The sequence below is a fragment of the Ambystoma mexicanum genome, chromosome 3p (genome assembly GCF_040938575.1).
Source record: "Ambystoma mexicanum isolate Mex_15411 chromosome 3p, UKY_AmexF1_1, whole genome shotgun sequence".
NCBI lineage: Eukaryota > Metazoa > Chordata > Amphibia > Caudata > Ambystomatidae > Ambystoma > Ambystoma mexicanum.
The window spans coordinates 1048897271-1048922575 of NC_090925.1; the positions used below are offsets into that span (position 1 = coordinate 1048897271).

General features: G+C 46.9%; 1 protein-coding gene across 1 annotated transcript in view; it reads left to right on the plus strand.

Annotated features, from left to right (window-relative positions):
* Window positions 1–25305, plus strand: part of ERGIC1 (endoplasmic reticulum-golgi intermediate compartment 1) — a 556793-nt gene that overhangs the window by 518342 nt on the left and 13146 nt on the right. The window contains exon 9 of the mRNA XM_069652409.1: window positions 17325–17447. Within this exon, the coding sequence (XP_069508510.1) occupies window positions 17325–17447 (123 nt within the window). The remainder of the gene's footprint in view (window positions 1–17324; window positions 17448–25305) is intronic.

The window sequence follows — 25305 nt, forward strand, 5'->3', positions numbered from 1 at the left end:
GTTGTAGGAAAAGTCAGGTGGTGGATGGGCTTTTTATTTTATTTTTTTATTTTGTATTGGTTCATTTGATTTTACAATTTTTACAAAACAACTGACGAGGAACGTGCCCCGCTCCATTCTCAACATCTTAAAAGAAAAAGAGAAGGGAACGAAAATTAGTCCATATTGCATGGACTTTGTTTCCTCCACGTGTCGTTATTCCCTTTGTTCATTAGTTTCTATTTTCCTGTCCTCCTTTCCTGTCGACTTGCTTTGTCTTTTCTATTTCCCTTTCACAGGCCAATGTTTTGAAAGAATGTCACAGCGATCACAAAAGATGTTTTTTCGCCGCTCATTAAACGAGTCCACCAGTCCTCTTCATAATCCTGAAGGTCAAAAAATAGGGGGCCTAAATAAGTGTTTCTAAATTTAAGACCCAAACCGGATAATGGCAAATGTCTCACTGTTTCCACGTGGTCTAGTTTTTCACAATATCAGCATTTATTTGAAGTGGACATTCCTCTGATTGCCAAGATCTCGTTAGTTGCCAGTAGATTCAAACAGGCCCTCAAAGGTGTTCCGCAGGGCTCAACTTGAGAATTTTTCCATATATTCTGGGAGCTGATTTAGCCTTTTTGTATTTGTCGGGAGGCTATTTGTAGACGCTATTTTGAGTGTCTGTACCTAATTTATTCTTCCATTTATTTTACTTTTGTTGGGTTTTGCTAAAGTGCTTCCATACTGCCGATCTTTTCGAGAGTGCCTTTGTTTCTAATTGACCAGTTCTTCAGCGTTCTGTTGTTTCCACCCACGAGCTCACTGTAGATGATATGAATTTTTGGACAAGTTGGCAGAAGTATCTTTCTGTACAGCATCAGACTGTTCCGATCGATTGTGGTTTTTAATGACACCAAACTTAATTCTCGTCGTATTGAAAGCCATTGGGGTGGACGATGGGAGGTCCAGGACTTATCGCCAGAAGTAAACCACCAGCCTCAGCCAGGGTTTTGTGGTTTCGAAGGCCTCTATTTTGCCAGTCAGTAGTTGTAGGGTTATGTAACATACCTGGTATCCCAAGTATTTGGTATGGAAGGCTACTGTTTTCTTTGGGTTTAGATGTAGCCTGGTGTCTTGAAGAGTGGCCAGCATGCATCCCAGGTGAAACAGGTGATCGTCCCAATTGTCGCTGTGTACAACAATGTCGTCTAAGTAGGCGGTTGCATACTTGGTATGGGACCTCAGCAGTTTGTCACTAATCTTTGGAATGTAGCAGGGGACCCATGCAGGCCATAGGGTAGGACAGTAAAAGTGGTATAGACCGCTAGGGGTGTTTAAGGCTGTCTTTTCTTGGTCCCCCCTCCAGGAGAGGAATATTCCAGTACCCTTTTGTAAAGTCTATTGTAGTTAGGTATTTGGCCTGGCCCAGGCAGTCCAATAGGCCATCGATGCATAGCAGCGGGGACGCATCGAATTGTGAGATGTTTAATCTTCAGAAATCCATACAAAAGTGAATAGTGCCGTCGGGCTTAGTTACTAGGACGATGGGGAAACACAATGGCTGTTTTGAGGGCTTCTAGCATGGATTCCACTTTTTTTTTCGCCACTGCTTGCATGCAGGCCTCTGGTATACGGTGAGGTAATTGCCGTACCATCCGAATGGGCAGAGTGTGTATCGCGTGGTACGTTTGTCGTCCGTCCTGGCTGACCTGACATGCAGTATTCGTATTCGTATTCCAATATTAGGTGATCTAGCTAGTCGCGTTGTTGGTAGCTCTTGGTTGGTCCTGACTTCCAGTTCCGGGTGCATCTCGTATGTGTCGCGTTGTTCATGGACAATGAGGGCCACAGCTTGAGGGGGTCCTTCCTACCTCTTCAGCAAATTCGCAGGGTAAGTTTGTATCTGTGGCCGCCTGTCTTCTTGCCGAACTTTATAGGTTACCGGGCCCACAACCTGCCCATCCTGGTAGGGTCCTTTGCAGAACGCTAGGAGTGTCTCTGTGGTGGGAAGGAGCACCAATACCTTGTCTCCTGGCCAGTAGGTTCGCAGGCGTGGCCTTGATTTTAATACCTTTCTTGTATTTTCTGCGCATGTTGGAGGTTCTTATGTGCCGCCTCCTGCGGGGCATGAAGGATTGAGGGTGTATCCCATCATGGATATCTTTGTTTGGTTGTTCTTTCCGTTCTTCCCGCAGAAGGTCGTCCTTCTCCCAACAGGATGGGGCAAAACCCCTGGAGTACTGTGGGGTCTTAATTAAGGTAATCAGAATATAGGTTATCCATCTATCCCACTCGTGGCTCCCTGGGTCTAGGGTTTTTTGAAGTTTTGTCTGGTTTTAGCACTGCACCAAACAATTGGTTAGGGGGTGATCTGCTGCGGTCCTCAGAAAATATGTAGAGCTTGGCTTACTTCTTGGATTAGCTTGGAGGTAAAGTTGGTCCCTTGCTCGGTAACTATTTCTTTTGGAAACAGTGCATCACAAACCTGTGTAGCAGTTATCGCCTTTAGGGAGAATGCCTCTGGGTATATGGTGGCGTAATCCTCGGATCACAAGGAGATACTTGTGGCCTCTGTTTGGTGGTGCCAGGCGCCCCACAATGTTCATTGCTATGCCCTGGAACGGTTCTTGGATCTGGGGCATTAGCTGAATTGGGGCCTTTGGTATGTTGGCTTGGTTCTTTAATTGGCAATCTGGGCATCCACTACAAAAATTGGCTATTTCTCGCGACAGTTCAGGCCAGTAGAACCTTTGCAGAACATTTTGATGGGTTTGTCCGTTCCCTGATGGCCTTCCCCTACTTGGTAATGGGCTACTTCCATCGGTTTGTTGGAAATGCGCTGGTACCATGGGTTCTCGATCTGTTCCAGCTACTACTCTATAGAGGAACCCTTTGTTCTTCCAGAAATGGGTGGGCCACTGGGGAGCTTGCGGTTTCGCTCCCGTGATGGAGGATAGGGTCTAGTATTTGGACTATTCTAAAGCCATCACCTTGTTCGTCTATTCTCCAATCAATGGTCAGTGGGCACATGATTTTGGCATTCCAAGTGTGTTTCTCTTCTTTTCTCTTCGCCTTGTGTGACTTTTTCTCCTTATTCTTTGCAGGTTTGATTGCTTCTTGGGGAAAACGGGGCATCACTCCACCACCCTTCGTCTCCCTAGCAATCTCTTTGAAACCCTGGGCATCCGATCCTAACACTAGTGGCTCGGGGAGTGAAGGTAGGACAGCTGCTCTTAGACGCATTGCCCTTCACTGTATCTTTACCTGGATTCCTTTCAGGGGATAGTGTTTTACATCTGTGTATACACCCCTGGTGCATCATGGTCGGTAGGTCGAACTAGGTTGCCCCTCGCAGCAGTCTGTAGGCTAACCGAGTCTACCATGCCCAGTGTGGAGTGTCCCTTCAGTTCAGCGTCACAAACATACTGGTATTTACTCCCTCCTGCCCCCCGCCGGCACCCTGTACTGCTTGTCCGCTGCGCTTCATACAGGTTAATATCCATTGTTTCTGCCTTCCCGCTTTTCACACTTGCAGGGTATATGGCGCCATTCACCACACTCGTAACACTGCAAAGCCCTTGGTGTAGTTCCAGCGGTAGTCTTGAGGCCAGTGTCGGGGCTTCTAAGGTCTTGCACTTCCTCATTTTCCGATCTCTGGTTGGGGTTCACGGTGCTTAGGCCAATGCAGGGTTTCGGGGAGTTCGACAGGGTCGGGCTATTGGACTGCCCCATTGTTACGGTCATCAAGCAGCCTGTCCTTCTGGTACGTGGAGGCTATGTTGATGGCTTCCACTAGGTTTGGCTGATGCTGTTTCACCAAGCGTTGGATGGGTGGGTGTGAGCCTCTTTTCCAGGATGATTCGGTTGGCTATCTCGGCTGGGGTGGAGGCGGACAGTTGTAGCCCTTTTTGTTCCCCGTCTTCGATATGATTGAAATGTTGTTGGGGGGGGGGGGTGTCGCCTTTAGAGAGTCTAGTCTCTCGAAACTTGATCCGGTATGTCTGTTCATGACCCATACATTCCAGGACAGATTTATTTATTTTGAGGAAAGGAGTATCCCCTGAGGGGATGGCAGCCTGGTAGTCATTTTGCAGCTCCCTGGTCATGAGGGGCGATATATTGTCCCAATCTTTCCTGTGACCAGCCAGCGTTGCGAGCCACCCGTTCAAAATGTACACAGTAATTTGCAGAGTCTTCTCCTGGGGTGCATTTCTGTAGGACAGATGTGGGTACCTGAGGAGTTTGCCATAGGGTGGACATTTCCACCATCTGTGCTGGTATTTGCAAGGTCTGCTGGAAGGCCTGGGGGTCTGCTAGAAGGCCTGGCGGTCTGCTGGAGCCTGCTCTCCAACACTCTGGGCACAATCAGCAAGGGCAACTTGGTAATTGTTCAACAACTGTTTATTATAGAGGCATGGCTGTTGCCCCAATTAGTAGGGACAGTGCAGGTCTCCTCCCTGAGGCATTTCTGTCCTTGTTCTGTTGGTCCTTCCTACCCCTTCTCTTCTCCCCTGAGGCCTGTTTCGTTCTCCTCTGTCATCCTTCTGTTCTTAATAGGCCAAGACAAGCTCCTGCTCTTCCAATACACCGTCTCCCATGGCTGGCTGGGAGGTGGGGGCGGTCAAGGAGCACAGGCTTTGATATCTCCAGCTGTGGACCCCTTTCACTTCCCCTGGGCGTCTGCGCTAGTTTGTGGCTATTATCATCTGGCCCCCTTCTGAGCGTGGAATAGGGGGTGCGTGGTCCATCTTTCTCCCTTCCCAGAGCTCCCTGGCTGAGGCCTGAGCACTCTTTCTATCAGCCCCACAGAGGGAGGGGGTGGGGGGACTGCCTAACCCAGGGACTAGCTGCCCTGGTGGTCTGCTCCAGAGTGCTGCTGCCCAGGTTCCGACTCTGGCCCTAGGGTTGTGCTGTGGTGATGCCTCCCATTTTCTGATGTAAGCCGATCACTGCTATGTCCCTTTTATGAGGCTGTTGGGCTTCCCTGGCCAAGATGGAGGTCCTCAGCAAGCTTCCTAATTGATTAGGAGTGAATGAAAGGCAGACCATGAACATTCTAAACTGCCTTTCATTGTGAGCAGCCCATCATTGAGGTCCTGTGTCAAGAGTTTCAGTTAATTTTGACCTGAGATTGGGCTTTCTGGTCAGTTTTGGATTTTAGGAGGTGCACTGAAGAATCGGGAGGAAGAACATTATCCAGAGTTATCAACAAAAGACAAAGTGAATTTTCAAGTTTATTTATTTCTATTTGGATTGAAAGTGAAGGTTGTATCAGTTGAAAGCTTCCTTAGTAATTTTTTTTTTTTAAGGAAAAACATACGTTTCAAGTATATAGCAGTTAGTAGATTTATTGGTAATCAGATTCTTGCTCAGAAAGTCTGGGGACTGCAACTGTGACCAGTATTGCGTTCCGACTCTCTCCGTGGCTGAGCATCCGCTCGCGCTCAGGAGCTAGTTTGCCTATCTGTGAGGGTTTAGCGACTAAATCCGTATGTTTTAGGGCCGACGTTTATTTTGAAGAGATCTCTTCTAGTTAAGGAGACTCTCTATGCCAAAACCTGCGCATCGTGAAGTATTACATTAACAGCGCAATTGTTAATGTATTCTAGGGTCCATAGTACGTGTGTGCGGTGTGGGAAAGACTGATCGGATGCTTCAGACTTGCCTTTAACTTCCACTCAAGAGCGCGTCACAGAACCATTATTTATTTTCGTAGCGTGTGTCCTCCCTGAAGCGCTGATATTCTTCCGACGCATGCGCACGGACAATTTGGAGTTAGTGTTTCGACACAAGCGCTGAGCGTCTTTCTTAATACAACTAACTACGTGGTGTGAGTGTGTGCAGAGTGAGAGAGAGCCGAAACTAATCTTTGAACTTGCATCTGACTATGAATCATTTCAGATAGACGGGAACAAATAGAAGCAGTACATTCTTAGCGTCAGAAATTCCTGAAAGAAGGACTTGGAACTTAAAATATTTTGAGAAGTGAGAGACTTCTTCAGACTTCAGCACTGAAGAGACAGTAAGCTGAGTTTTCTGAGATTTCAATGCACTATCCACAAGAACTTAAAGTGTGAGACAAAGAAATCTCTCTGATCTTCAACCAACATGTAAATACCTCCTCTAGGTTAACTGAAGAGGAGAGCCAAGTATGTTGATTTTTTTTATATATTGAAGTTGTGGATTCAGAAGAGTCCCAAGGTTAATAAGTAAAGTAGTTGCAAGGAAATTATTTATTTTCTACCCATTGCAGGTTCGTGAGGCCAAGGTTTGAGACCTGGGTTTATTTTGTCACATTTCCCCTTTTCCCTTGGAAATCTCTACCGAGCTTCGCTGTAATATTTAATTCAGTTCAGGGGGGTTACATTTCTGAGAGATTATGGGGGTTCAGCAGCTTCCGCGGACAACCAACATGATTTCAAGCCTGACAGGTACACAGCATTCACTTGGACATTCCCCGGTTACCAGCTCACTCGCTCTGGACTTACTGGTCATGGATGGCGTCTTCAGCATTACTTGTGTTTCCCCAGCATCTGCGCTCCCAGTCCATCGACTGGTCTTGTGTCCAGGGAGTGGTTTGCTGCCCGCTTTACCTGCCTCTGACTTTGGCAGCTCCAGCTGTCCATTGTAGAAAACTGGCGCACTTCTCCCGGTCTGGCTTGTCTGCACACTATGCACTTTGGCCTCTGCACTACTCTCTACAGCCTGCTTGCCTTTGGTGACCTCCAGTGTCGGCACAAGTCAGTTGCCTCTCCAGTTTGTCTCTCTCCTTTCTCCTGAATTCGATTCACCTGTGTCCTTTTTAAATGTCCCGTCTTTCTCTGCAGTTTCCAATGATTAGAAGGCAGTGTGGGCTTTCTGGCTCTAGTAATCTTTGTCACTCCGGTCCTCTTCCTCGTCTCAGTGTTATGGTTTAGCCAGGAATGTACATGGCCCTTCCTTGTCTCCATATTTCCACTGAAGGGGGTGCTGTTCAAGTCAACTCTACTCTTCATCACATCCTTCTCCTTGCTTGTGACAAAAGTTTAGAATTATCTATCGGGTGCAACTGAAGTTGATTATCAACCGTATAAACACTAGACTGGGAAGGACGACCATAACAGAACACATTTTCCCCTTAGGACGTTTTTAGTGTAACACTATAATAGGTCATGGAGACTTGAGGAATTTCAGGGTTCTAGTTATCCCCAAAGGGAAAAGAGGAATACCATGTTTCATCTGGCGAGTCTCCCTCCTACTCCATTAAGGGCCGTCTCCACTCATGTGGTCCTCCCGCAGATGGCCACCCCCAGGGTCACTGTTGGGTAGCTTCTGCCATTCCCTGGCAACATGGGAAGAGACTTCCCCCAGGAAAGGAGTGAGGACATTGCCAGATTCATCAGATTACAGGCGACCCCACCACAGAATGCTACAGTCTGTTCCAGATCTGCGCCTGGTAATTCCAACTAAGAATCAAATGCATCTCATTGTCTTCCTGGCACAAGCAGGTTTCTGTCAGTCCCTCTATACAGTTCTTCGGGGATGTATTAAACACAACCAGTTCCTTTGATCTGTATCAATGTTCCAAAAAAGTTCTATGAATTTTGCTCAGCAAACTCTATTTCGAATGGATTGTGTCCTCCCATGTATTCCTCATCTTATGATATTCGTATCTCGTTGGCTTTCTCTGCTTTGGAAAACAGTTTCTCGGCAGAGGGCGCTATGGTCCTCGATGGGCTCCGTATCGCATCAACGTCATCACCAGTATAAGTAGCATGTGCCCCGCCCATTTGCTTCAGTTCCGTTTTTCCAATTGCTTCGCTCTCGTGTTAACGGCATGCTTCAAATTTTCTTCAAAAAAATGTCTTCTACCCCTCCTACTCCCAAGACGGGGTTCAAAAAATGTGCCGACTGTGGCTCTAAAATGTCAATCACTGACCCCCACCGCGTTTGTATTTGGTGCCTGGGTTCGGACCATCGGACCGGCGACTGTGGCTCCTGTCAGTCGATGAGGGAGAAAGCTCTTCGAAAGAGAAAAGGTAAACTGGCAATGGGGCGGGACACTTCCAAGGCATCTTCGAAGACCTCTTCAAAACATAAAAAGTCTGTTGAATCGAGAGGTTCGGCACAAGCATTCAAAGAGATCCCGATCATGTAGTAGATAGAGGCGTTCTTCATCTTCTTCCTCAAAGAAGATGAAGAGGAGACGGAGATCGCCTTCCTCTTCGTCTGACACATCTACCAAATGTATTTAATTGATTTATTTACATTTTTTTTCATTTTTAAAGCGCTCACACAGCCCGCGGGCATTGAGGCGATGTTACAGGACTGGTTTGTTCTTTAGTTGCGTCATTGATTATTTTTTTTTTGTCTTAGTTGCGTATTTATAATGCGCTTAAACACCCAGAGGTCTCTAAGCGCGGACCCGGGGTTCGAACCTGTGTTGCTTCGTGTCGTCTTGCTTCCAAGGCGCGCACTTTGCCAGTGAGCTATCCTCCTGGGACTATTGGTAAGATGTCCCGGATTCCCCAAGAAAATGGGAAGAATTCAAAAAACAAATGAGTCTTTCAGAATGCGGCCACGGCCCCCTCAGTCCTCGAAAAAGCCAGACCCAGGACCCTCGCTTGGACGACGCTGGAGAGTCATAAACTACTAAGGCTCCATCCTGTAATAAGGAGGAAACTCGACTATCTCGACCCGACGTTAAAACGTTGAAGGCTTCTCGAGATTGGAGTGATTCACTGGTAATGGCAAAGAAACCATAAATCGTTAAGCACTCGATGAGTTCAACGCCATTGGCGCCGACTATCTCGACGCCGAAGCCAAAAGAGAAATCTGCTACTTTATCCTTTGATTCTCTCGAGACAAATTCCTGAACAGGAAAAAAGGTATACACCTTAACCAAAATCAGACTTTATTTTTTAGTTCTATGTCCACATCCCAATACCAACCACAAAGAATACGTATGGTTTCTTTTATTTCGTTTTCTTAGCGTCCCTACAGTTGAATAATTACAAAATACTGCCAGAAATCTATGTACATAACAAATATATCCGTAACGTAATAGTTCAATGGTATGTTGATGCGAGGTACACAGAGGGGAAATCCTCTACCTTCATGCTGATTTGATTACACTTGTGACTGACCTTTACACTTGCAATTTGTAATCTTCAGATTTTAGCCCATCCGTGCATTACCACTAAAGGACAGTAGCTGTCTACAGTGACCACTCCTTGTAATAGCACCTCCTCCCCTTTATTTCTTGGCACCTGTTAAGGTGTTCTGGGTTTCTGTTGAAGTAAGAGTCCTAACGACGTGGCTACCTATAGTGTAACTGCTCTGCAACCAACTTTTGGTTCTGATGGTAGACTCCGAACACTCATCTGTTGGGATGAAAGGCTAAATAAAGATATCAGTTTCCACGTTTACAGCCTGTGTGGCAGCACATCTCTTCTACTCGGTGGCAGCTGGTCATTTATTTCAAGGTGCATCTTTACAGGTGTTACTCTACATGTTCCTACCTTTAACTCCACTTTAAAACTCCTGTCATAATCTGCCCTGGTTGCCACTGGAGCTCACCTGGTTACAGGACTTCTACCATCCCTGACTACCTTTCTCTCATTATTAATTGGTTCTTGAAACCACACTACTTATTAGTCATTCTTAATCGGTGGATAACTATGTCCAATTCCTTTTCTGGGTGCCTCATTCATGCCTAAGGATGGGCATCTGTGCTAGTCCAGAGCTGCTATCAATATGTGACAATGCAAGTGTTTGGAAAGTGGAACGATGTTTCTTTGGTGGGAAGAAGTGTTGGAGTCCGTACAAGACTTTAGTGGCAGGTACTGCCTGGGGGCAAGGGGGTTAGGGGGGGTGTCTATGAAGTTGCGCTTGCATTGCTCTTGATAGTGTAAAGTGATTTTATATGTATGTATGTATGTATGTATGCATATAAAAGGATAATAGACGTATAGTACAAACATCTGCTTGGGCAGTAGCAGGGAATTTGCTACTGATGCACTCCTAACGACCACAAACCTTGGCATGTAGCTTTCTGTTGGGCTATATATACACCAGTCGACCAGCTATGCTGCTTTGTGTAGCCTGCAGATGGTCCAATAAGAATGCAGGGTTATAATTGAGCGATAACCCTCAAAGTGGGTAGAGCATTACCAGTCTGGTAATGGCTTGGGGCCCAAGTTAAAGGCCTGAGCAAAGCAAGGATAGCTGGCAGACTGGTATATATAGCCCAACAGAAAGCGTTCAGAACGCTACATGCCAAGGTTTGTGGTCATTAGGAGTGCATCGGTAGCAAATTCCCTGCTACTGCCCAAGCAGATGTTTGTACTATACGTCTATTATACTTTTATATACATAGATATAAAATCACTTTACACCATCAAGAGCAATGCAAGTGCAACTTCATAGACACCCCTCCACCCACTGCCCTCAGGCAGTACCTGCCATTAAAGGCTTGTACGGACTCCATGGGGATGGGGACCATGGAAACACTGGCTCCGTCTTTGACAGAGCCGGTTTTTCCATGTCCGCCTGCAGGCGGGTGGTGGTAATCCCACCAGGTCAGACCTGGCGGGAGTGACGCCTCCCGCCTGCAGGACTCTGAATCAGCCAGTCCGGAAACAACGGTGGCAGTGGCGAGCCACCGTCGTTTCCGGACCGGCAGGGTCGTTATGAGGCCCATTGTCTGTTATGTTACTTTACTCTGCTTTTAATGCACATTTTGAACATCACTGAATCCTACTTAAGGTGGATTTTTGTGGAAAATCTGGGTTGATGCATTAATGTGCCCGTCAGATGTCTGTGCACCCTGCTGGCTACAAGCTAGAATCTGGCTGTGAAGGAATCCGCATTTCTACCTCCGAAACTGTAGAAAATACCGGTTCTTCATTGACAGAAACTAAGCCTGTAACCTGCAGATTAATTAGTGATATCTGCAAGTGCTAGTTACCTTTTCAGTATTCTGATTAAGTCTTTGCCACCTGAAATTAGTACCTTTCTCGGAATGTTCCCAGAGTAGTTTGTAAGACCCGATATATAAAGAGGTGGGATTGGTCGCTACTCGCCTCAGTTATCTCCGTAGTGGCGGCACTGCTGGCATTGCCAGGTCGGAAGCTTCCTGTATGCATCTTTCAGTCTAACTTTTATCTATTTAAACGAAAGCTGACAGTCTTGACTATGTCGCTGGCTTTTTTTTTTTTTTTTGCTGTAGCAGCAACGTTAAAAATGCGGATCTGTGATTTTTAATTAATTCTATTACAGAGAAGGCTTTTTTACCTACACCCCAAAGCACTTTGTTTTTCTATAAGCCTAACCCGATCCCCACCCGTTGTACCCCCTTTCCCCACCCGCACATACATTTTTACGAAATTTCAGTATTTCTTTGGTTCATGTTTTCGGTAAAAACGCATTCTCTGTAATGTATTAGGTAAAATTACTGTATACCAAAAATACAAGCATTGACAATAGCAACAGTTTGGGCTTTTGTGTAGGCGTGGCAAAGACACTTGCCGGCACAGCCTAGTGGTATTAACTACCCATTGTTGATAGCAAGTACCTGGGCATCTAGTAGCAGTGCCTGGCAAAAGCTTAAAACGAATGCACACAACAAACGTGTTGGCTTTCCCAGTGCTGGTTCTATAAGCAGGACTTCGGTGAAGGGCACGCAGAGTGCTTCTAAATCGAGTGGCTGAAGGCAGGTCTGGTAAGGAATGTGTATTACACGAGTAGAGTGTTAACCACTCCAATAAAGTCATTAACTCACTGCTTTGAACCAACACTGGCAGGCACTTTGAATGCAAAGCCTGATGGTAAGGGTGAATATCGTAAGCTCAAAGAGTTCCCAGGAGCAAGTGTGTTGGGCGGGCAGAGGCAGGAATAAGTGTGAATGGCCATAGGGATTAGCATGGCCATGGGCAGGCAACGTGTGGGCACATAACCAAACACCTACAGACTGTGTGTCCCTCCTCGTGTCATTCCTCCCCATCTGTACTCCAATAATGCAAGCGACACTTAATAGCCCAAGCTAAGAAGATTAGGGAAATCAAATTCAGACCATTCGTCAGTGGCTTCTATGCTGAGAAGACCATTTAGCTTGCGATCATGTAGGGTTGTGCTACATGAACTGGGCTTCATCCGTGGCATTGCTCACTCGCTGTAAGGATCACAAATCGCAAGCAGTCTGCAGGCCAAAGGCGCCCACTTACTGAGCTGGAGACGCAGAATGACAGTTAAAAAGCTGTGCATGAAGTGTAACTTTAAAAGTGCATAAGCCTGAAAAACGAAAGGTTGTTGGTGTGGATATTTATGTATTGGGTATTGATAATGCGCCTATACACGAGGGGTACAGGGCATTAGCCCACGATTCCATAATAGCACTATGTTTGACAATGAGTTATCGAAGACACAGCTTTAGGGTCCAAGGGGGCACAAATATTCACCCCACCCCTAACCTAGTTTAACATGTCAGTTTACTATATTATATTAATAAGATTTTATACCAGGGTGGCGGGGTGCGCTGGGGAGAGGGGGGTGTTAAGTGATGGAGTTGGTTATGTGCAGAGGTCGAAGTGAGCAGGAGCTATCAGGAGTGGAGTACCACAAATTTTCGTTTTTACGGTTGACCGTTCCGCTACTTTTTACAACCACTTTCAATGTTCCGGAATGGTGTTTTTACATTTTTTGTATTTTTTTTATTTTTATATAAAGTTAAATCATACCTCTAAATTTTACCACCCTGTGCAGTTACAGCCACACAGTAATCTGTTCTGTGTTCTGAATGCAACATACAGTCACAAAGGTATGGATGACACCTCAGGTTGGATGGACTCTGTTGCTTCATCTTAACTATAAGACTGTGGAGGAGGTCCTGCTAACACTAAGAAATTATCTCTCCCGACACTCCACCACCCCCTGATTTTCGAAAAACTTGTCAAGTTGTCTCAGGTTAAATGCTTGCATGATGCAGTTAATGAAGTCTCTGGACATTTACATGGGATTTATCTTAGCATGGCTATTACAGGACTTGCCCCTTCAGGCCCATGGCCAAGTGTGCAGTTACAGTAGGAGCCTTAGTCACTAGTCACTTGGACTACTGAAATCCACTCATGTGGGATACTTCAGGACCACAGACTATTAATTCCTAGGACTCTTGTCAGACCAGTGGGGATGAGACTTTTTGACTTGGGATCCACGCTTTGTAATTCACCAAATTCTATTCATGACAGTACCCATTTGTCTGACGGGCCCCTGATGATAAAGCTGCTGTTTAGGTCGATGTTGCATGGGTTGCATCTGAGTCGTGAATAGTGGAGACGATTGATTTCATAAAGATCATATAGAAATGTTCTGACCAACTGAGTCTTTCTCTTTCTCTCTGTCTCTCTGTGTCTCTCTGTGTCTCTGTCTCTCTTTTCCTCACTACCACCACCTACCGTCTCAGTTGTCCGACATATGAAGCATGCGTCAGTTGAGGCTTTTGCCGCCACTTTTCCACCCCACCCGCTTTGATTAGCTTGCATCCTGACACAACCCTTTCCATACTCCACTCTGTTATATCTGATACTCTTGATGTTCTTGCCCCTGTCATGAGGATCCGCTTGAAGTACAAAGCAAAGTGCAACTCCTGGTATGAGACTCAGACCTTGTCACATTTAACGCAAGTGCAGGGTGGCTGAGAGGAAATGGCGTGCTGCCGGTGCATCCTCTGACTAAAGCCGCCTGCTCCAAAGGCAATGCCGGCTCTGTCCGCCCCAAGAAGAGAGCTCAGATCCAAGCCAAACTCTTTAAAATCTGCAAGGAGCTGGCCAATCCTGCTGCAGTTTCTACCTCTCCTGTCACCTCCCAGTCCCTATGCAGAGCCCTGGCTACTCATTTCATCTCTAAAACTCAGGTTCTCTCTCCCTTCCTCTCCTCCTCCTGCCCCCTCTACTCACTGCTCTTCCTCTGGCCCCCCTGGGGCCACCTCTCCTCCCTCCTTCTCTGCCTTTCCCCTGTTCTCCCTATAAAAGTCTCGTCAAAACAGGTTCTCGTCTGTTCCTCAAAAACCATCCAGTGCCACATTGACACCCTTGCTACTGCTCTGGCTGACTTCTGCAACCACTCCTTTGCCACTGGAGTCTTCCCTCCCCCCTGCAACTCTCTTGTGCAACTCCTTTTTAAGAAACCCTCAGCCGACCCCTCCTGCCTGGCTAACTGCCTGATCTCCATCACTCTTTTCTTGGGCAAACTCCTGGAAAGGCTGACTATCTCCCAGCTCAATCTTCACAATGAATCTGTTTGTCTCCATGAGCAGCCAGAAGTATGCAAACTGTTCTCCTGAACATCAGTCAATACCTGCTCCTCAACCCCAATTCTAATACCCCCTGTGTCCTCATCTTACTTGATCTCTCTTCTGCCTTTGACATGGTCAACCTGCTCAACTATCTCTGTGATAACCTGTCAAGACTTGCGAGTTGCAAGGAACAAGGATACCTACGTCCCTAAGCAGCCAACAGTGAGACCAAAGGACACTCGCTGTTCGAAGATTAGGGCCACAGGTGGAAGAAACAGGATACCCAGGATTTCCGGGTGGCTGCTGCAAAGGAAAGAGGCAAGTTAGGTGATAGCAACAAAGTAAGCAATGTGTTATATGTAGGAAACCGTGGACACACCTACCAGAAGTCAGGAGATAGAGTATCCTAAATGGTGGGGTATTACCTGTTCCCTCAGCGGGCCGATGCAACACACAAGGGGCACTGGGAGGTAAAAGAAAAGTGCCCTTACACCACGCTGGCACCAACTGTAGCATGAGGTCTGTGACTGATGGAGTGCCACAGGAATGCCAATCCAGGTCAGCTGCTTCAACCGGGAAAACCATAAGAAGTCTGTAAACAATCCGAGGTCAGAACCAGAAGTAACAATCCCAAGACGTAGTAAAAAAGGGTATGGCAAACAGGAGTCTGTAGAGCGAGGTCCAGAGATCCGAATCGAAACACAAACAGCTGAGAAGCGTTGTGTTGCTGTGTAGCATCTGTTTTATCCCGTAACTTCTGTCACGTGAGCCGGTTGATCACGTGATGCGTCACGTGATTCAGTAACTGATGCGGCGCAATGGGTATGCTGGTCCTTAGCAACAGTGGGCGTGGCTAGTCTCCGATTGCTATTGGCAATGATACGCCAGGAAACATGGCGTGCCCCTGGTGCTCCACATGAGACATCTCTCCTCCTTTGTGTGTGCAGGAGCCACGGGAGTCGCCATGCCGGATACACATGATGGCTCCTCCCGTGGTATCCTCTCCAGTGCCCCAGCGCTCCTCTTGCCACCGAGGGAGCGAACCCCTGAAGCGGACGGAGGGGAAACTTGGAGGTGGCAGCCCCAGATCCCGTGCATCTACATGGGTGAGTTCTGTGACAGGGGCTTGCTGCAGGGAGGTGTGGGCACGTGTGCATGGACGCGTGGGCGTGACATAACCTGGGTATCCCCTATCATGCCTTGGCATGGCTGACCTCGTTCCTCACCGATCGACCAACTACGGTCCTTCCTCTTCTCAATCTCTCGTCTCTCTCTCTACCTTTGGTGTTCCCCAGGTGTCTAACGTCTCTCCCTGGCTTTTCAACCAATACCTGGCACTTCTTGCCCACCGCATTGCTGCTCTGTGCCCCAACTTTCAGTACTATGCGGGTGACACTCAACTTGTTTTCAGACTCCCTTCCACCACCTCTTCTCATTTCTGACTGTCTGCTATCCAGGAGTGGTGTGCCGCCAAAAATCTCTGCCTTCATGCCAGTAAGACGGAGATTCTCCTCATTGGCACACCTGCTCCCTCCTTTCCTGTCACTCTCTGGCCAGCCTCCATTGGCCCTCTTCCCGCTCCCACTTGTGAGGCTAAAAACCTTGGGGTCATCTTCGATTTCACACTCTACTTCTCTCCTCGCATCTCTAAAAAGTCACACTACCAACTGCACCTCCTCAGAGGTATTCTTCCTTTCCTCTCCTTCCCCCAGAAGCTCACTGTCTCCAGAGCTCTGGTTCTCTCTAGGCTGGCCTACTGCAACAGTCCTTCTCAATCTTCCTGCTTCTACTCTCTGCCCTCGGCAACTCATCCAAACCAGGATTGCGAGACTTGTCCTTGACCTCAAGCCCAGAGATAGTATCTCTCCAGCACTGAAATCTCTACACTGGCTCCCAGTGGCTGCAAGGTTTAAGTTCAAAACCCTCTGCATTGTCCACAAGGCCTTCCTGGCCCTCCATACCTCCAACTCTTCGTAAATATCTTCCTTCTCGAGCTCTTTGCTCCTCCGCCTCCAACTTCCTCAGGGTCAGTCGCTTCTCCAAGCAACAAGTTGGTGGTAGATCTTTCTTCGGCTGGCGCCGCCCTCTGGAACAGCCTCCTTGCCTCTCTGAACCTTGGAGAACCATCTCCAGTTTCAGAAGCACCTCAAGACCTTCCTCGTTGCTTCTGCTTTCTCTCTTCCTCTCTGCTGCTGAACTTCTGACTGAAACTGCACTGGTCACCTGCCTACCCTCTGATCTCGGGCCCAGGTCTGTCCCTGTCAGTTGCACACCTGCACCTGCCCCCCCTGGTAACCCATGCACTTGGGGTCTGTTTCTGTATCCCTATAGTCCTCCCCCTACCAGCACTTGGACACTTGATGTCTGCACTTACCCTTGTACTTGCCACCAGCTGGCCGCACTTTGTGTTTACTGATCCCATATACTGCACTTTCCCCTCGCACTTTTCCCCTTTCCCGCACTTGCGCGATCTGAATGTTACTTTGCCTAGTAATATTGTGTTCTGGCTTCCCTTTTGTTCCCCTTCCCTTGCCTCGTCGCACCTTGAAACTGTGTATAGACACGTTATAAATGCCATATCGTATATCAGATCATATCATAAGCACTTTTTATACTTATATAGCACTTAAGAAGGTATCCGTTCATTGCATTGACACCAAAGCATCGACAGCCAAACCATCTAAAAAAAAAAAGCATCTAAAAAAAAGCATCTAATACATTTTTTTCAGATGGTGAAGGGTTTAGTTTAATACAAATGGGTTTTTAAGGTTAAAAAAGAGGGTTGTAGGGGGGACTCCCCCATCAAAAAAAAAATTAAACAAAAATGCATTTGTTTTTTTTTTAGATGGTATGGGATTCGATGCTTTGGCTGTCGATGGAATGACTATAAACCCTTATAGTCATTAAGGGGATTAACAGGACATTGTATTTGTATTGGTGTCATCATGTGTGGGTGTTGAGTAGGTTCATGTACCAGATTGTTTCCTACCATAGTCTTCTATTGGCAAGATCCTCCAGTGTAATATGCTGACCTCTTATTTCAATTCTCCCGCTTCATAATTTTTTTTTTTTTTTTTAGGAATATGTGGCATACAGTCACACAGGCCGCATCATCCCTGCTATCTGGTTTCGCTACGAACTGAGTCCAATCACAGTCAAGTACACAGAGCGACGGCAGCCCTTGTATCGGTTCATCACAACGGTGAGTGCCTCTGTACATCCGGTACATCTCAAAGATTACAATCACTTCAAAATCTTTGTTCCCTGGGTGTTTTTTTACCATGTGCGATTGATTGAAACTTTATTTTGGATTACTTTGTTAACATTAAAATACATAGAATCAAAATATTAGCACACCATCCCATTTGTGTGACAGTCAATTCCCCACAACAAACCATTATTAAAATAAAGTGGAAATCAGGATATAACCTATTTCAGTAGACGTCTATAATACTGGTTTACTCACTTTGTCAACCACTACGCATGATGGCTTTAATCTATAGCTTAAGTATGTATCTTCAACCGCCTCATATTAATCACCCTGTCTATAAACCTCACCAAGTTGTACAGAAACCGAGGCTGAACAGTTTATCAACAATGCCATGGCTTTCTTACAATATCTAATATGATGCTCCAGAAAATGTAGCTTTAACTACTCGCGCTGCATTAGAATCGGCAGATCAGGAAGAAGTTGGCCAGATCTGAGTCAATCCCAATACCACACAGGCATTTTGGTGATGCACTACACCAACGCGCTCTTTTAAAGAGCGGAAATAAATTTCATTGAGCCATAATTAAAAGCCTCCTACCTATAGGTGAGGTCATACTGTGAATGGGCCCTGAACATGTCAGATTTTCCTTACCCTCTGCAAACGAGGGCAGTGAAGGCAAGGCTTGAATTGTATCTGAATCCTTGGCCAATGCCCTCTCTACACTAGATTTTATGGCACCTATAACTTTGTCCGATTCCCTGATGTTAAATTGGTGTTAGATTCCCCATACATATATCTTCCACACTTCTTGCACCTAACTCCTGCCAGGGCTTGCTTACTTCCTTACACCAGAGACACTGCTCACTGGGCCAACCATCTCCAGGAATCCCATTATTCTATTTGGGTTATCAGAGAACCCCTGTTTTAACCTGGAGTGGAACATCGGATATCTGCTCTGTGCCGAGGGCGCAATACTCTGTAGCCCTAATTCTCTCCTTTAAGCACTATTTGGGCAGCCAGGCGGTAGACCTTATATTTTGCGTAGACATTTTGAATGTGCTGTGTCCATGAGCTTAGTTTACTTGCCCCCCAGATTTTGCATTGGTGAGGACACTTTTTTTTAGTTTGAAAAACATCTGTACATTTATCAAACAGGAGTGTTCCATAACGGTAGTAGAATCTTAGAGCCCCTGAAGTTTAACTATTGCTCTTTCTGCCGGGTATTTAATGTGTGTTGCCCAGCTGCCATTCCTAGTCAACTTTAATCCAAGGTAGACGTAAGAGTTCATCACTTCAATTGGGTCCCCTTTCAGTTCCCATGTGAAGTGTCTCCCCATCTTCTCAAAGATCATGATTTTTGCTTTACTTCACTTTAGTTTTAATTTGTGGTGTTCCAGAAAGTCGTTGGCATAACAGATCCTTTGGTTCAAACCACCTGGGGTTAAAGCCAAAATGGCTTGTCGGCATAGAGTAGTGTGCTATCCTCGTTTCTCAGCCTAGGTGGGAATACTTTGTTGTTAAACCTGCCTGGGTCGAAGTATGACATAAAGAGAATGAATAACAGGGGGGCAAGGGGACATCTCTGCTTTACCCCCTTGTTGGTCTCAAAATATGGTGTGTTTACTCCTAAAACACCATACCTGATTGCTGTCTTGGTGTCCACATAGCATAATTGCACCAATATAAGTAACCCTGTTGAAATCCCAGTAGCATTCAGTTTACTCCACAAAGTGCCTCTGTCAATAGCTTCAAACGCTTTTTCCCAATCCAGGAAGGGCCGCATAGACAGAACATCCTCTCAGCCTACGGAACTTGTGCTTAAAATGAAGCAGTGACGATGGTCGAGAAACCCCCGCCTAAAGCCTTCACAGATGACTGTAGAATATTATTCTCAGACACCCATTCTTCCAACCTGCCCAAGGATACAATTAGATTAGATTTTAGATGTAATATCGCGAAAGAAATTGGTCCATAATAGTGTGCATCGTCTGGATCTCGCTTTTTGAAATATATATATATATTTTTTTTATTTTTTATTGGTCGGTTAGTTGCATTTTCAAGCAAATGACACTTTTTCCCCTCTTCTGCATGCTCAAAAATACTGGGGAAGAATGATATATCATTTTGTGCCTGAAATTTGAGCATTTGACTTGAAAGGGATATGCTCTATGATATTACTCCTCATGCCAGTTTTCCTGAATCCACTGTTCTGGTTTGCAAGCGCTGGTGACGCTCCTGCCTCTGGCACTTTGTCAATTTAGCACCCCTACACGGTCAGCCTATTTTCCTGACTACCCACTTCACCCCCTTCTCAATGCAGGGAGACCCCGGATATCCGCTCCGCTTACCTGCAATCTGTTTTGGTCAGGGGGTGATCGTGGAAGGGATAAATATATCCGTATTCTTGACTCCATTCAATTGAATGCTTTTCCTCCGGACCGGAACATGTTGATTCAGAATGCTGCAGAGATGCCACATTTTAACTTTCACAGAAGGTGTCCCTATGTTTTATTTCCATGTGGCTTGTGTCTCCTCCAAACAGTTTGATTTGTATACTCAATTAGATAGTCCAAACTTTAACAGGTGCTTTCTGATAGGCGGCACACCATTGAACTCTCTGCAGGGTCGGCTCACTTCACTACCTTTAAGGGGCCAGGTTTCATGTCTTTACGACACCCTAAATAACAAACTCTTAAAACGACACCTGAATAAGAGTCGTTTTTTTATTGGTGGGATCCCCCCCCCCCAAGCCTCTGTTTCTACTGCCTTTCTACCCACCCTGCCCCTTTCAATCTTTTAATCCACCCCCATAAATACTTTAACTTTAAAATTCGACTTTTATGTCGTTATTTAGGTGTCGTTTTTAAAGTCATTTTTTTAAGCAATATGACCCGAGCGGCGGGGGCATTACCGACTCGGGTAATGCCCCAGGGCCCATAGTTATAGGCCCAAGCAAAGCGAGGGCCTTAACGAAGGCCCTGGGGCATTACCTGAGTCGGTAATGCCCCCGCTGCGAGGGTCATATTGCTATTAGTACCCGGCCCGCATTATGTGCGTGACCAGGGAACTAAAAGCATTTTTTCCTGTCCCGAAACGCTGCAGCGTTTCGGGACAGAAAAAAAAAGACCAAGTAATGGCAGCCATGGAAAGGGAAAACTGAGTCCCTTTTCCCTTTCCATGGCGGCCATCGGGAGCAGACGCGCTGGGAACACAAGTGTTCCCAGCGCGTCCGCTCTCGAAAAAGGATCAAAAAGAAGGTATGTGGGGTTGGGAGGGTGGGAATTAAACATTTTTTTAAAAAGCGTATCTGCGTCCCTGTCGGAACGAGGGAAACCTCCATCCGTGTTGAGGCGCGGAGCGGGTATGGCCCCGCTCCAGTCTCCACACGGCTGGAGGCTTCCCTCGTCCCTCGCCGTGGAAGAAGGAACAAGTCGGTAAGTGGTAGGGTCGGGGGGGAGCTTAGTTTAGGGGTAGATGACCCTGCAACGGCTCTACGGCACTACAGAAGGAACCTAATTACTCCTTACTTGATGTGCTTGCTCCAGGAATACTACGGCGTCTCCTTCATTGGAACACGATCTTCAGTGGGCCAGGAGTTCATTGTCTGGATCTGTGAACAGTATTTCGGATCTTTAGACTTGCTTCATTGCGTTTACTCTGTCGAGCTGAAGGCGATCTCTCCAGCTCTGGGAGATGAGGTATTCCAGTCTTCTACTATTAGCTGACGCCCTCCTCTCAATGGCATGTTCCTCTCTCTACCATTGCTGAACTTGAGGGCCTGACTTTTGAGAAGCTTGCAAGATTCTCTGCCGACATTCCTAGTGAGTAAAACCGATCCTGAGCACAGCCAGAAATCACCTTGCAAAGCGTGACTTTGTTACTGCAGTTGCGCCTCTTGCTTCATTGGACAAAATGATGCGCTTCAGCTGTTATCTGGCTAGTACAAGTAACAGTTTTAGCAGCTCAAAACATCCCTTTCACAACGCTGATGTATAAAATAGAACTGCCCTGAAAGACAATGACTTGAATCGCACATGGATCAAGAATGTAACTGTTTCATTTAATATCTGCATACCCATCCCATAGTGCTTGGCTCTGTGGCTCTGAACTACAGGTGACCTTCCATGGATGGCCTCTAGGTGCAGCTATGACGTGTGTTGCTTGTTAACTGAAACACCCAATTCTACGCTCATGTACAGGTTTATTAAAGAATCTCCCCCTTGCCTTTTTGACTTCTGATTGTCGTCGTCTTCAAGCCTCCACCCGCTACTTACAGGGTGTGTACTTCCCTCACGCAACCCCTTGTACTTTTTTCTCATGTCCTTTTACAGACCTATATGCCTGGTAGCTTGGAAGGTGTGCGCAGGCCCAGATAATAGCAGCCTGTGCTCGCTAGGCCCTCGGAGGCTGTAGTAGGCATCCCCCTTTCAAATGATAGTTCGGTCTGTCTGTGGGTTCATGGGAACTTTGCGGTTTTAATCTGAGGAGATGCTGCCACTAAACGGTGGTCTTCAAACTGTGGGGCTGGCCCCAGAAGAATTCTGGGGTATGGGTGGTAGGGCTCTTTCAATAAGGAGGGTGACTGTTTTTAATGGAAAATATAGGCAGTTATCGTATTTGGTGGGGCCGCGTCACATTTTTTATTCAAGGGTGAGGACACTGCATAAGAGTTTGGAAACCACTAGCCTAGAACTATGGGATAAATATCCGCTTCCGTGGACATTCCTCGCACAGCGGATGCATGATAACTGTGCACTCCTACCAAAACAAAAGACATACCCTTCCTTGGGTCAATGCCGCAAGGATGGGTACTTTCAGCTACAACAGAATGTTTGTCAGCCAGAGAAGCTTGCCATTTTAGTGGGAAGAGTGATTCCCAAGCCACACGCTGAACAATCTGATCAGGGGCGGTCCAAGGCAGCTTGGACATGGAAGAGGGGAAATACTAGTAAAGGTTCGAAAACAAACGTGGCTAGCCATTGTTTGGGACATAGTTATGAGGGAGTGTGCTTGCTCATCAGATTTAAGAAAATTCCCCTTTGAAGTGCGAACTTCAATAAAATATTGTTATTTTGAAATATTTTACATTTAAATGCATTTTCTTGAATTAATGAAGAACAGGGTGCAATTTCTGCACAAGTACATCCGGTTGATTAGTGACGACTGAAAGACAAGGCTGCAGAAGTCACAGGAGCTAGTCTGGGGGGCTGAATTCGATGAGGCCCCACCTATATAAAGGCGAGAGAGGATGTACCAAAGCCAAGTCATCTAATTAAAGAAACTTAAACACCTCTGTGTGGTCTAGCTTTTGGCACAGACTCACTCCAAGCCCACGTGTGTTCTGCGCCCAGTGCAGCCACAGTGCCATTTCCCTCTCCTGCCAGTGGTGCCCCCAAGCCAAAACTAAAGCAAGAAGGAAGGATAAAGATGTCAATTCTGCTTATATTTTCTATTAAAATCAGTCATTGTACTCCATGTTGTAACAGCCTTGCGCCCCCCGCCTGCGGACACCCTTCCGCTCCCCACCCCCGGGGTCCAGCCCCACAGTTTGAAGGCCACTGGTCTAGAGCCTGTGTTCAAGCACGGTGTGACTTGCTGAAGAGACCAGGATGAACATGCTGTGAAAGAAATATGTGCAGGGATGCAGTCTGCCTGCTAAAGCAGGACAGCTGGCATCGGATTCCCCAAGTATAACTCTCTCCAAATGACCATATATAACTCGCAGTTTGCCATCACTTTACTGGTAGGGTCTTTTCATAAATGAAATAAAAATGAAAGGCCAGTGTACAGGGGTTGCAGCCTTGAATCACTGTCACTGTTATGTCCTGTATAAACATTTGTGTTTGTGAGGTTCCCAAAATGGTCTTTGACTTTGTGCAAAGCACCAAGTTTCTTACATTGTTGCTATTTGTCTTCCTCTCCACTATCCTGGGTGATTTTGGGGCCAGTGCAGGAACATGGCGGGTCCTGTATGGGGCGTAGATTATAACAGATATTCCTCCTGATGCAAGCGCCAATGGGTGATTTCTCACGTTTTATCGTTGAGGGTGCATAGCAGGAGCCCCCCCCCCCCCCCTTGAACTTCATTTTTCCCTAAGCACATTCCCTGCCCCACCCGAAAGTGCTGAAAGCAGAGAAACGCATGTCATGGATAAGTGAAAACCATGAGGTCAGTCTTTGGGCAGAAAAATCAAATGTCAAGGGACCAGCCTTTTAGTTTGACTGGGGCCTCCCTAGGGAATATGTGCATCCTGTTGGCCCTTCCTTGGATGGAGTAATAGCTGCAGATTATCCTGGGAAAGGCAGGGAAGGCGACACTCTGAATGAGCACACTGGGCCAGGGTCATTATATTTACAGAATAAAGGTGATTTACTCGCTGATGGAACTGCTTATATCCTGAGCGAGAAAGGGATTTATTGCAGACAGCTGTTTATTTTGAAACTGATCCAGAGGGAGTTTTATTTTCAATAGACTGATGAGGTGACCTGAGACTGTGGAGTGGCCAAAATGCCGACTTGCATGATATTTTGTTTGGGGGCAGGTGGCTCTTGCCTAAGTCACCTGCCCCCTTTGGTCCCTGCCTAGCACAAGTTCGTTGGACCCCTTTCTAAGGGGGTGCGAGGGGGGGCTCTATTTTGTTTTCTTCTTGAAGCACTGGTGGCAAGTATGATATTAATGGGGTGTATAGTGGAGCTGCAGGTGATGGTTGGGGAGGGATGGCACTGGTGCTGGATGTAAAATTGGGAATGATTGAGAAGATGCTTGTGGCCCAGTGTCGGTATCTCTGCCCCACAGATACGGGTATTTATTTAATTGGGCTTGGCTGGGGCTATTGGTCCAAGAAGATGAGACCCGTGCAAGGAATGTTGGTTTGCAAGAACAGCTGAAAGCAAAGCTGCCGTGGGAGGGTGGCTCCTTACATGCGAGGATGCTGGAGTTTCAAGTGATGGTGACAGCATGAGGAGGACTGGGGACAAAGTGACAGAGCGACGAGGACTACTCAGTTACTGCGAAGAGTGACGGTGGATTGGGGACGGTACGTCGTCTTTTGGCGCCTAGTGTTTCGGCGGGTTTGGTGTAGGCTACCCTTCGGCGTGCCCTATTGGCCGTGGCCAGCAGGGTACAGGGACCAAACACCTCGCAGGGCCATATCTTGGATATACGGTAATCCAAAAGACTAGTGAATGCAGTCCTTTGGGTTACCTCGACTGTATAGTCGGGGATGCACGGCCTGCTCACAGTGCTCAGCAAGTGAAGGTGACTGTATAGCTTCACTTGCTGAGCGGTCCGCGAGACCCTTATATGTATGTACCGTCATCCAAAACACAGCACTTGTTAGTGTTTTGCTTGACCATATATTTAAAATATGGCGGTGAGAGCTGTTGGGTCCCCCTTCAGTGCGCCCTGCTGGCCGTGGCCAATGGAGCGTGTCGAACACGTACCGTCGGACAAAAGCCCGGCTCCGAGACGCCCTGCTGCGGATTGGGGGACGGTAGCAGCAAGGAGGATAATGGTTTGCGTGTGGGGGAGAAAGGGGGGGGGAGAAGGCGGAATCATTTGTAGGTGGATGTCGGGTAGTTGAGGTGTCTTGAGCTGTAGGAGGTACTGATGTGGTCGAAAAGGATGGTAATGTGGTCGTTGAAGTTGTGAAGGGTGATCCTAAGAGGGACGGGCACAGGCCACGTGTGTCATTTTGAGCTGTGGTGAAAAGTGTGCGCGCCAGTGTACTGTAGGGCTCTGGTTTTGGTCGTGGGGGGAAGGGGGAGAGAGGTGTCAGGGTAGGCGACGTGTGCATTGGATGGTGAGGGATGTGTACCCCATAATGTTCATACTTTCTGTATACCCGC